This window comes from Orbicella franksi, chromosome 13 (assembly GCF_964199315.1).
Source record: "Orbicella franksi chromosome 13, jaOrbFran1.1, whole genome shotgun sequence".
Classification (NCBI taxonomy): Eukaryota; Metazoa; Cnidaria; class Anthozoa; order Scleractinia; family Merulinidae; genus Orbicella; species Orbicella franksi.
Window position 1 is genome coordinate 22573402 of NC_138157.1, and position 13026 is coordinate 22586427.

At 36.1% G+C, this 13026-nt stretch overlaps 1 protein-coding gene across 1 annotated transcript in view; it reads left to right on the forward strand.

The window, feature by feature from the left end:
- Nucleotides 1-13026, forward strand: part of LOC145465853 (1-phosphatidylinositol 4,5-bisphosphate phosphodiesterase gamma-1-like) — a 63103-nt gene that overhangs the window by 29757 nt on the left and 20320 nt on the right. Inside the window, exons 11-25 of the mRNA XM_081449609.1 lie at nt 1016-1101; nt 4442-4562; nt 4735-4820; nt 5500-5582; nt 6225-6282; nt 6601-6668; nt 7145-7261; nt 7475-7506; nt 8060-8191; nt 10542-10719; nt 10956-10978; nt 11078-11254; nt 11850-12006; nt 12181-12201; nt 12653-12721. Coding sequence (XP_081305735.1) covers nt 1016-1101; nt 4442-4562; nt 4735-4820; nt 5500-5582; nt 6225-6282; nt 6601-6668; nt 7145-7261; nt 7475-7506; nt 8060-8191; nt 10542-10719; nt 10956-10978; nt 11078-11254; nt 11850-12006; nt 12181-12201; nt 12653-12721 — 1408 coding nt within the window. The remainder of the gene's footprint in view (nt 1-1015; nt 1102-4441; nt 4563-4734; nt 4821-5499; nt 5583-6224; nt 6283-6600; nt 6669-7144; nt 7262-7474; nt 7507-8059; nt 8192-10541; nt 10720-10955; nt 10979-11077; nt 11255-11849; nt 12007-12180; nt 12202-12652; nt 12722-13026) is intronic.

Genomic DNA, 13026 nt, shown 5'->3' on the forward strand with positions numbered 1-13026 from the left:
CTGGATCTGCCCCAGAAACCAACCTACAAATTGGAGCGAATTGATGTAGAAAACAAAACAAGACCGCTGACTTTGTTGTCATACTTAATGTATGTGAAAGGGAAGATATCAAGGGAAGTCGCCTCATGGAAATATTACGTTAATTCTGTTGATTCATCTGCAGCTCTCTTTCATTATGAAAGCAAAACCAATCTTGAGCCGGAACTGCAGGAAAATGTATTTTGGGGGATCAAAACTATGTGTTTTCTCTAAAACTGAATTCAAGGAAAATGTATTCATTTTGTAAACTTTGCTGGTATTAGGGTGTAAAGAATAAACAGTGAAAATTGACACGTCTACTCACTGCTTCTGTTAGATGCACCAGACATGGAAGGGTCTCATATACCCAGTACATCAGATCCTAAAACTTGGAAAGCAACTAATTTTACAAAGTTCTTCACCACTAACCCTTGATAATAAGTGTACAGAGGCCTTCAGCAAAATCAAGGCACCCTGATTTTCAAAATTTTCTGGGGGGAGCACCCCATTCCCCTGTGCAGAAGGGGGTGCTCCTCTCCAGTACCCTACCCTAAAAGGCTGCAGTTATCAGGAAGAGATAACTAACGGCTACTTAACAATTTCCTCCTGCTACTTTTTTTCAATTTGAAAACCCTGAAGAAACTCTGCCTTTGTTTTTCTTGCTTGTGCTTCCTAGTTATCTAATTATCATTCTGGTCTAAGTTTTCTACTTTTAGTGGGAACTTTGGCTAAAATGAGCTAGTTGTATTATGTGAAAATTATTAATCACATTGTCTATGCATCTGTCTTTCAATTGAACATAAGTAAGAACCAATCAAAATGGGAGAATAATTCAACACATAATTTATAAAACTGAATAGCTATATCATATTCAGGTATTGATTATATTTTAATTCTGAACTAGTTGAATTTGATCGACTGGTACTTGTACTTACCGGTAATAGCTATTTGCTATGTTATAAGGTACATGTTTAGTGTTGCTGAATTTGATTTACAGATATTTGACAGGGGATCAGTTTCAAGGTGAAGCATCTGTAGAAGCCTATATTCGTGCTCTCAGGATGGGCTGCCGCTGCCTTGAATGTTAGTTTCTTAATCTGCACCAATTGGTTAATATATAGTGTATTGATTGTACCAGAATTTCCTTGTCATATATGTGTAAGTGGTGGAGTAGACTAGAGTGTCATTCAAAGGGTTATATCCTTCTCAGTATCGAGATGGTTGCCAACAGTATTCTGTCACTTTCCAGCAGTTATATACTTTGTTATACTCTTAATCAAGTGATGTTAGATTATTTGTGTCATACATAAAATTGATACTCAATCATTTGTGAACAAGTTGTGGTTATAGTAACCCTAACCCTGGGTAAAATTAAGTACCATAGCAACTCTCAAAGTCTGCATTCGAGCCTAGTGGCCCTGGAAGTGGAGGAATGCCCATATGGGCTACATATGTAGGTATGTGCTGCAGGATAGGGTATGACTTTTGAGGTTCTCAATCTTTATTTAGGATATCATATTTTGCCCCTACTGGCGTTGTGTTTCGGTGAGATCCTTAGATAGGGTACCTGAATTATATCAGCTAAAACTGCAGAATGTTAATGCCCAGCTAAATGAAAAGGAAATGGTGATCTGTTAAAACTTAACTATTCACTACTTCTAATGTTTTAAAGAAACAAAATAAAGTTGACCAGCTCACACCATTCTTAGTTTATGTTTTTCCCTTACATAGGGTATGTACAGGCCCACAAATGACCCCAGGACCGGTACTTATTCCACGGCCAAAAGTTAGGAATGGCATGGACTTCATGAAAAGTCTATGGATGGATACATATTTTCTCAATTATTCTAAGTGAAGAAAAGACAGGCAGTTCATAAATGCATAAAATAAAAGCAGCAATACAAAACTTAAAACATACTGCACAAAAGACCAATTGACTTGAGTCGACGGTATAAATTTTTCTATTAGGAAATGCACTGCAAAAAGAAACATGCATCTTTGAAGATGCCTCAACTCTGCCATCCAATTAACCACTTAGAAATTTTCCCTGTACACTTCTTATTCTTGCATCCTAGATAGCCATGGACTCCCACGAAAGTGCACAAGATTCCTTTCTGCGAGTTACCACAGTGTTCTTTAGATAGAGCTGAAAGCTATGCGAAAATGTAGTCAACCCACCTGGGAATTTTCAGTTGTCTCCAAATTTGAGGATATAGTGAACATCCTGTATTGTAATACATCTCAGGCTCGGACCCAATAAAGTCATTCAAGGAAGGACCTAGCTAAACTACAAATTTCAAACACAGGGTTTCGTGACGTTGGATATGACTTTTAAAGTTTTGAAATTTGCATTAAATTGTTCATACGGCACATTTTGCTGGCCTTACATTCAGTAACTGTTGTATAAAAATATTGTATTGTTACTGTGAAACTCAGAAAACCGTGAATATCAGAACTATTTGAGGGATATTATAGCATGGAAAAGGCCAATTAAGCGTGACGAAACTAAACCTTGGTTTTGAGGTTTTCTCATGTGACCTGAACCTTATTGTGATTGGTTCAGTATGCAATTAACCTTTTGGAATCAAATCTAAATGTTCACGGATTTCTGAGTTTCACAGTAATAAAAAACGACTGTATAAATTTGAAATCCACTGTCCAAATTCCTGAGTCCTTACGTTTCCATCTTTTACGGTGATGCAACTGTTTCTGGTGTGGGATCATTTAAGGTACAGTCTGGGGATCATTTCTGGTCCTAGGTATCAACTTTTGTCTGCTTCTGCTTCCTCCTTAACCCATTGACTCCTGGAGCTTTTTGCCAACAATGCATTTTTTAGACATTTCAGAGATTTTCAGCCTGGATTTGAGCCAGATTAACTCCAGTCTACTCAAAAAGGTATTTGCAACATGACAGCATGCCTTTCTTTCCACCAGCATCACGTTTTACGACATTTTTGCTCAGGCATGCACAGAAATTAAAATTTGGATGAGAAAGTGACCTACGTCTTTAGGCTTTTCGGGTTTTTAAATTTTCTTTTTCACCTTTTCTTTTTCTCCTTTTCTAATCTTTTTTGCTACAGTGATTGACCTTCTACTGGGCTTGCCTCCAGTTTAAAAATTTCTGAGAAAGTATCATTGAGACAGGCATTTTTTACCATGGAGTAGTTAAGTATAGTCGCAGGAAATTTTGCAATGAGTTTTTCACTCAAATTTCTGATCATTTTTGTGAATATTTCAGGCACCATTAAGCTGATCACCTTTATCTGGGTATCATTGGAAAGATCTTTTCCTCCTGCAGAACTTGAATATAGATGATGCCAATTTTGGTCAAAGGTGATGATGTCAGAAGTGGAACAAAGGCCAATGCTTGTCATGGCTGGCACAGGCGTCAATGGGTTAAATAGGGTCAGTGTTTAAGACCCTTCAGCCAAATGCCTATCCAAATCTCCCCCACCCCACCCCCCTTCCCAGCTAGTGGCCCATTAGGCTGGTGCTTATCTCTGGTTTCTGTAGCAAGAAGCGGTTAGGAGTTTTTCTACTCCCCTTGGGATGGGATGCTAGTCCATCACAGGGTTACCCCCAACATTAAATTCGCTGGTACCTATTTATACACCCTGGTGGAGAGAAGCACTGTGAGAGTTAAGTGTCTTGCCCAAGAACAAAACACTGTTAAATTAGCTTTAAGTGCTTATAACTCTTGAAAGAGCTTGAAAACCCACTCTTTTTACTGTGGAATAAACTGCATGATGAGATGAGACTACTTGCAAACTGTAAAAATTCTGTCAAAGGAGTTCAGAGCCACCTCAAATTTTCAGAAATTTAACTGGTGGCTCTGAACCTGCTTACCACATATTTTCTTAAAACTTCACGAAAATGCCTATCACTATTCAATATAAGCCATGAAGATTACCACAACTTGTTCATTATTGATTGGGCATTTTTATGATACCAATATTGTAACATTACTTTATAAAGAGTAGAAGTCTTGAACCATCAAGGTATAGTAGCTGGAAAGTGCTGGAAACTGTTGCCAGCCACCTTAAATGGGAAACCAGGTCTGAGGACCTGGAAACTCATTTTTAGCACCACAGTTTCTGCATTAAAATAGCTCTGTTTACTTTGAATGAAAGTGAATAGTACATCATGAGACAACTGGTGTTTCTGCCATCCTCTAACTGAAGTGAAGTTGTCAAGACAAGCAAATACTAGTTTATATTAAAATGTGAATATGAAGAACTACATGACTGTATATAATACATGAAGTAAAGCAGAATAAGCTGTAGTTATTTTTTGTTCCCTATGTGTTTGGTTGATAGTTATCAGTGGAATGCAAGTGAATATATGAAAGACCAGGCTTTGATTTCACAGCTGCTTAAGTTGTGGACATAATTGCAATGATCATTCGTGTCTTTATATTTTTCAGTGGATTGCTGGGATGGTCCAGACGGCCAGCCTATCATTACCCATGGTCACACACTTGTATCCAGAATCAAATTTGTGGAAGTGGTTCGTGCAATCAAGGACAATGCGTTTGTTGCTTCGGAGTAAGAACTAGCTTAATTTTTTATTAGATTGAATGGCTGTTAGTTACAATATCAGTACATTGGATATTTGACTCATTACCAATGTCATAAATGGCACTGTATGCTCTAGTAGGTCTAACTTTGCTTCCAAGTTTGACTGCTGTATCCATAAATAAATGTGTGAAATTTTCAGCTATCCATTAATTTTGTCGCTGGAGAACCACTGTAGTATACCTCAACAGAAGGTTATGGCACAGACCTTTAGGGAAGTGTTTGGAGGTTTGTGAATTCCTTGTACTTCTGATAACTAATACCTGTAACAAATTAAACCATGGAAGAAGTTTTATTTTCTATTGTATTAGAGAAGTTAACGATTATATCTTATTAAGCAAATGCAAGGGCCATGTATATATGGGTTATTGACCAAACGTGAGGTCAAGGTGACTGGATATTGACCAAGTTCTTTTCTGTGTGTTATATGAGACGGAGTTGAGGTCCATAAACTTGCAAAAAAAGAACAAAGCCAATAATTATTATTACATGGCTTTCACAGAAATTTTTCTTGCGGGACCCAGCAGGTAGTCCCTAGCGGGCCTGCTCAAGTAACCAATCACATTGCAGGATTTGGTTTATCTTGCCTGCTCATGGAGCTAGCCATATACTGGTAATAAAGGTGGCTTCATACAAACGACAAGCTAGTCAGGTCTGTTCAGAAGAGAGAGAGAGAGTTGGGTGCTGTTCTGTTAAGCAGCCTTGGATAATAAGAGATTTATTAATAAAACAACTTTACACCTAGAAAATGTTGGACTAGCAATAAAGCATTTTGATTGGTTGATTTTATTTACAGGCCCTCACAGCTGAATGAATACTTCATGTATAAAAACTGGTATTAAAAAGTTGTGGGCTTTCCCATTACCTGAATATAATTGACTGGCAGTTATTGTTCTTTTCATTCTAGATTGTCTTCTTTCACAACCAGTTGATCCTAATTCCAAAGAGATGCCATCACCTAGTGCTCTGAAGCACAAGATCATCCTTAAGGTGAACCATAGCCATGACATCTTCTTTCTTGCTCATCATAAGCACAGCCACACTGTTGTTTTACTGCCCATGAACTTTCACTGCTACATCAGCTGACATGTCTCAGAAGTGCCAGTTATGAATCTAGGGCAAGCATGCTTGTCTTTTTTTGTAGGATAATTCTAGTTCAATTATTTATAAACTAAACTAAATTTTATTTTAGTTCTGAATGTGGTGACGAAGTGTTGAAGCCCAGTAGCCTGTCACGAAAACAGTTACACTAGTTCACTACAGGACTACTGTTGGCATTATAAATTTACCAGTTGCTATCTACACCCTTGAGAGTAGAGAGTCTTACCCAAGAACATAACACAACAACCATGGCCAGGGCTCCAAATTAGTGTCCAACACACTTATACCTACCAATACCCATCAACATCTTTCCCACTAACCTGCTATACATAGAAAAAAATTGTCTTTTTTCAAACACCATTCTGAACTGAAAGACAATCTTGAACAGTAAGAAGTTGTATAGTTTTGGATAACTAGTTAGATCAACAGAGCTACAAGTTAAACAGAAAAATGAAATGACTGACCTGTTGTCAGTGGGTAGTTATATATTTACACTTGTAAAGAAAGTGCCAACATCAATTTATTTTGTAGCATAAAAAACTGCCAAAAGATCCTACCCAGGTGACAGACACTAGTATTGGTGATGCAAGTGAGTTTACTAATGATTTTCTGTGTAACAACATCAGAAAATGAATTTATTAGAAAGCTTCTTGAAAATAGTTTTAATGATTAGTTTTCCTGTGCTTGTAAATCTAAAGGATATTTTTATGGCATATCACTCAATAAGCAATTGGTGTGATCTAGTTGTACATCTATAATCATAAAAGAGTTAATTTTCCACAGTCAATCAGTCATTCCATGAATATGTGGAAATATTCCTGTTGAAAGCATTTCATAAGTCAAATGTTATAAATTATCATTATTGTCTCATTTTTTATACCTAAAATTTTGATTTTGCCTGGTGTAGTACTAGAAGATGATCTCAGTCAGTCAGTTAAGAATGGATATCTACTGCTGGAGGATGAAATTGATCATGTAAGTTCTAAAGGCTTATTTCATGTCAATACAATGTTATGGAAAGTAAGGCATAATTAAATACAAAGATGTTATTTACTGGAAAGTTGTACAATATGACTAGTTGTTGAACGAAATAAGGGCAAGGGGACTAAATTGAATTATTACAGGTAGATTGGGATGACATAGCAGAAAACTCATTCCCAAACCCAGGGTCATTGTTTCTTGGAAAATCCAGGCTGCTCAGTTGGACAGAAGACTGTTGTAAAGTAGTAATTACATGTAGATAATGACAGGTACATATACTTACAGTGTTGGAGATTAGATTATGGATAATAGAAACTTACCTGTAGAATCTCTTGGAAAGATGGCTAGATGTTTAGCTGTAAAAGAACTTAATAATAGTGATCATAATGTTTATTAAATTGTGCCTTTTTTTGATTGATGCAGCATTCTTTCATTCGTATTGATGAGATGTATTTACTTGCAATTGATAGGTTTGGAATCGGCATTTCTTTTGCTTAACAAAGAACAAACTGTTCTGGACAGAAGAACAAACCAAGGCTGAGGATGACGATGATGACGAGGGATCTGATGGGAATGGAGTCGGAGAGGTAATGTCTTTCATTTCTCACACCCTGGGAAGTAGTCACTGTAACATATGTTTGAAATAATGGCTAAAATTGCATATTGTTGCCTTGTTACCAGGGTGCATTAATTTATGTCTATAATCAACAAGATTTGCTTTTAATTATTTCTCTCATTTAACCTTTATTTTCACCAGTTGTAATTAGTGATCATTGTGTTAAAAATTTTTTTTCTTGTAGTCATCGAAAGATGAACTTCACTTTGGTGAGAGGTTAGTGTACAAGCCACATTACATTGAAGTCTTTGTGCTGAATGTGTTCGTTAGCTTCTGGGTACAAAGTCTTTTGTTCAGAGAGAATTTAATTTAAACCAAAAGGTTTTTAGTACTTATTATGCCTTCCTACAATTTTGTTGTAAGTATTCCCTAGGTTGTTTTGGCAAGTTTTGTGGTTTATGATTGACCAGTACCATGACTATGTATGAAGAGGTCATCATGCCCCTTGCATATAAGGAGCTTGTAATTCTTAGTAACAGGTGGATTTTTTTAGCTCTTTCGATTTAAAATTGAAGGAGACATTGACTTTTAAAAAGTGTAAGATTTCTGGGTGGAAAACTGTCACTGAGTCCTTACATTGTCAGTAAATTATTTTTAAACCTGCATCATGCAAAGAAGATTTAATACAATAGGAGCAAAAACAATTTATATTGCCATGCACTTGGAATAGTCAGAGGTGATATTTTTCAAGTTCGATCAGAAGCTGAAATGCTTACATTGAGATAATAAGAGGATTTTTAGAGATGTGTTCTGATCTCTTACACTTTAGATGGTTTCATGGCAAGCTTCCAGATGGACGAAAAGCAGCTGAGATGTTGCTTAAGCAGTTTAATCGTGGAGATGGTTCCTTTCTTGTTCGAGAGAGTACAACTTTTGTGGGAGACTTCTCACTATCTTTCTGGTATGTTCGAGTGTCAGGGGTTTAATTTTAATTTACCTGCTAAGAACATGTGGCTTTCAAACAATTAACAGTTTTGTGAAGGGAAGCTTGGTAACCAACAGCCATTAATATTACATGTAGCTCTGTTTTCTTGTATACACTGTATATATAATTATTTCACTTATATGCTCATTGGAACATAGGCGGCTAATGCTCCAGCTGTGAGATGATCATTTAAGAGTTTGTATGGGAATATTTACTGTTGCTCTTAGGAAGTAAAATTAAACAACATCAACAATTTTGAAGAAAATTTGATGCCAGGTGACATTGTGGTCCCCAGGTAGCAGAGCTTGCCAATGGGTCACCTGTGGCTGGAAATTCAAATGTGTCTTAAATGATGCTAGTTGTTAGTAATAAATGTGAAAGAACTGACTACTTGAATGTAAAGATTTGAACTCTGCACTGTCTGAGATTGTCTCACTAGTTTTTTTGAGTTATTTTTTTGTAAAAAAAAATACCTCTTAGTCAGCGCGTCAGGTATGTTACGGGTCAATGGGTGAGTGAGTGAGTGAGAGATATATGTATGTCACACCAATGAGATTGGATCTACTATAAACAGCCAATCAAATTTCTTGTTGTGAAGGTAAATAGTATGTGAGGAGATTTGATCCTGATACAGTTCAGAACGGCCATATTTATTCTTCTATAAAAGAGGAGCAATTATTCATGTATTGGGCTTATTTCGACATCTTCTGACGTGAGGATTGTGTGGGCGTGTTTGATAAACATTTGCTATTGGATAATCACTCAAAGAAACACAGTGTTTGGCATATAACTACAAGCATGCAATGAAGGGTGACCTTTTCCCATTAGATAAAGTTTTCAATTAAATGAGTCTTAGCCGCTCTGTTACTAGGTTTAAGAGTTGAATGATAAGGACAATTGTATTTTAGGGGAGGGGAGCGGAATGCACTACTGGTAATTTGATGAGGTTGCGACCAGGTTCAAATCGTTTGCATGTTGTATTGAAACCTAAATATTGCTGCAGAGTTTGTAGTAAGTGTTCCGGGCGTGTAGTCAATGTCAGCATCCATTGACAAGTTTCACTGTGAAAAGCGAAGAGACTACAATTAATTTGGTCAACAGAACAAAAAGGTACTATTCTGTGACAATTTTACAATTATAATGGTTCTTGTTTACCACTGGAATGAGAAGATACGTTTGAAATGAAAGTAAATCTTTTCTCTTCAATGTTATCAGGGTTTTTGCTTTTTCACATTAATTGCCAGCACGAATTGCAGAAGGAGAAAAAGGAAATTTTTTTCATTCATGATAACTTTAGTGAGGTATATGAAGTCTTGGGCATCTTATTGTATTAAACACAAGAACTTTAGTAATTGAAAAATAAAGACTCACGTGTATGTTGCCGGTTTGTGATTTTTAGTCCGGTTTGGAGCGGAGTGTTACAGTTAGATACATACATGTACATTGGATTGTTTTAGAGTGCATAATGTTCAGTGTAATGGTCGCTAGTTATGAACGATATGAGTCTTGAGTTTTGAAGCAGTTCATGAGTTAGTAGTGTGCAAATGGCACAAGATATTTTTATTTTTAGTTACAAAAGGTAACTTGATACTTTTGTTTTTCACAAGGAGTAAATTCAATTAGAGCTGACAAATCGTCACCACTTATTCTTTGCTTCAATTTTCACTGAAGTAGTGTTGTTGTGTTGCGTTGTGTAAAAAGGGTAAACTTACGACTCGTATAAAATGCAAAAAGGTCTCTTAACTTGAGTATTTTTGAGCAAAAATTCCTCTTGGGGGTTGAAAGGGCTATGTGATCGGTGAGTGAGGGAGTTATGCATGTGCACGTGTCGCACCAATCACAGTGAGGGTTTTATCAAAGAACAAATCAAAGGAAAAATATAAGATGGTATCTACATTAATCTGGAGATTTGTCAGATTACTGTAGTTTGTTCAGTCAAACATCTTATGATTTACTATTTAGCTATCTTACCATTACCGATGTAACATCGTATGTACATCATGAATTCCCAGTTTCTTTCTTGCTGTACACCACAACCAAAATAACTTGTTGAATTAACCAAATCATCACTGTAAACAGCTCCATGAATGCGCCTATCTCCGAGACTTCACAAAAAAAAAAAACTCTTGCACTCCTTGCGTGCCTATGTTTTAACATACATATTAAGTGACCTAAGTAGACCTAAGAGAAGTGAGAAGGGAAAGCTGCAAATATAGTAGAATGAAAGGGTTGTTAAAGCTGGACATAGCAAACTCAGTTTGTTACTTTACAACTCTACACTAATAAATGTTGTCAATACTCATCGGTGGTTTTTCCATCACATCAGGCGTAAAGGGAGAGTGCAGCACTGTCGGATCAAATCTAAGCAGGAGAATGGTCAGACAAAGTACTACCTTGTTGATCAAGTGACCTTCGATAGCTTGTACAGCCTCATTAACTTTTATCAGACTCATCCACTGAAAAGTATGAACTTTGAACTCACTCTGACAGATGCTATTCCTCAGGTGATTAACTACTAGCTTAAAAATTATAGTTTTTCTAGTCATTGATCTGTGTGATCACTATGATGTGGTATTGTTTTGGAATGCTATTCTCTAACTGTTTCCAAATGGTAAAAATTCACTTTACCCGTGTACTTACTTACCATTCTCAATATACTGTTAAATCAGATTAATTGTGTCCATTTTCTCACTAATGGTATTGTTTGAATTCCCTTTTTCTTCCATCTTCAACACAAAAGCCAAATGCACATCTTGAAAAAGAGTGAGTAAACAAAACAATTTAGTGTGTTATGCATGTTTTTGATCATGGTGCATGATAATAATTATTATTGATAATGCTAATTTGCTTTGTGATTTGCAGATGGTACCATGATAATCTTAAAAGAGACAAGGCAGAGGACATGCTGAAGAGGGTCAGAAAAAATGGTGCCTTCCTTGTAAGAAAGAAAGAGTCAGATCAGCCATTATCAGAACATGCAGATACAGAAAACCAGCCAGAGTCACAGAATGAGGAGTCATCATTGGCTATCTCCTTTAGGTAAGTTGTGATTATGTTGGTTTAATGTGTTCGATCCAACCTTGATTATGAAAAAGTGTTGAAAAAGGCATTTGAAGGACTTAGTGCTTATAATGATAATGACAATGCACTAATCAGACAGACTCACTGAACCTTTTGTTCTGAGGAGAATGGTTTGTTGTTTTGTACAGGGTAATAACAGTTGTGCAATATCTGTAGTATTTTCATAGCCTGGAGAAACAGATGGGTTTTTTTTGTACTGCAAGACAAATTTGCTCTTATAGCATGCTTATGTTTGTGATAACAGCACTAACAAGTTCCCAGTAATGTTTTACTCTTCATACTACTCTACTGTAGGAAAGGCACTGAGTGTGCAATGTAACTTCCTCTCGGACCCTTAGACAGATGTTTTTTAAAACTATTTTGAAAATGCTTGATAAAAGTCTTAGTTGGTAAAATTGTTTGAATTTGGGCAGTGTACATTTTATAGCACTTTTTCTCATGTTGCCAATAATTGGCAACCTGAGAAAATTATGTAATTGTGAAAAAGGTAATTCTGAATACTTTATGAATTTTGTAAGATTGCGATATCATGCCCAGTTGTGTTTAACTGCAGAGCGGAAGGCAAGATTAAGCACTGCCGGATAAAACGCGAAGGACGGCTCTTCACAATAGGCACTGCTCAGTTTGAAAGTTTGGTGGAATTGGTTGAGTTCTACATGAGGCATCCACTTTACAAAGGAATGAAACTCAAGTACCACATCAACGAAGATGTAAGAAACTGATGGTTTGTGTAATCAGGAATCTTTATTTCTTAGATTGGTCTTCCTTTCTACTGTTTATTTTTAATGATTTAAAATGTGCTTTAGATGCCACATTTTATTACTTTTCAGTCATTGTCACTCTAACTTAGATATTTATATTTCCAAATGATTTTTTTCCTTCAGGTGTTGTCAAAAGTGGGTCAGGTAAGTTTTTTGATTATCTTTTCAGAATGTGTAGTTATAATGATGTAACTTGAAAAAGCTTAAAACAAGGTTTCTCGAACTAGCCATACTGTTAGGTCATTAAATGTTCATATGACTTGTTTTGTAACCGGATCTGGTCCTGAATTTGCTTGGATTGCATGGTCTTTTCAATGACTTAACTCAAGCCCCCAGCTCTGCCTTCTCCTTGGCTGGGCTTCAAATCACGTAACCTTTGATGTTTAATTGGGAATATCAAAAAAATGTTGACCTATTTGGACCAACCAAATGATCATAAAAGTGTGCCTGTCCTTACAAGCCTAGCTAGATACTGTTCAAACAAAATAATAAGACGATACATAAAGTTAAATTATAAGAACAGATGCTTCTTTAAATGTAAGCTCTGGTAATAATTTAATGATTAAAATTGATTAAAAAAATAATAATAATTCAGTCCCCAGATGAAGAAGCAATCTATGGAACTGGAACTCATTATCATGAACCCAACCAGTTTATCACAAAGGTCAGTTACTTTATGAAAACTTAATGTAAAGATAACAATAAACAAACTGATAGTCTATTGCATCAACTGCATTCTAAAATACCATAAACTGGGAAGCATTCTGCATGACAGTAGATCCTGTTTATAATTTTATTAGGCTTTAACAGTTTGTCGTCCCTAACTTGTTACTTTAAATTGCTAAGGAGTATCAGTTTAAATTGGGAACTGCAAATGACTAGCCTTTTATAGGAGACTTGATAGTCAGGTTATTAAGTATAATTACTATTAATATTCACTTTTTTGCATGTAAGATATCTGATACAGAG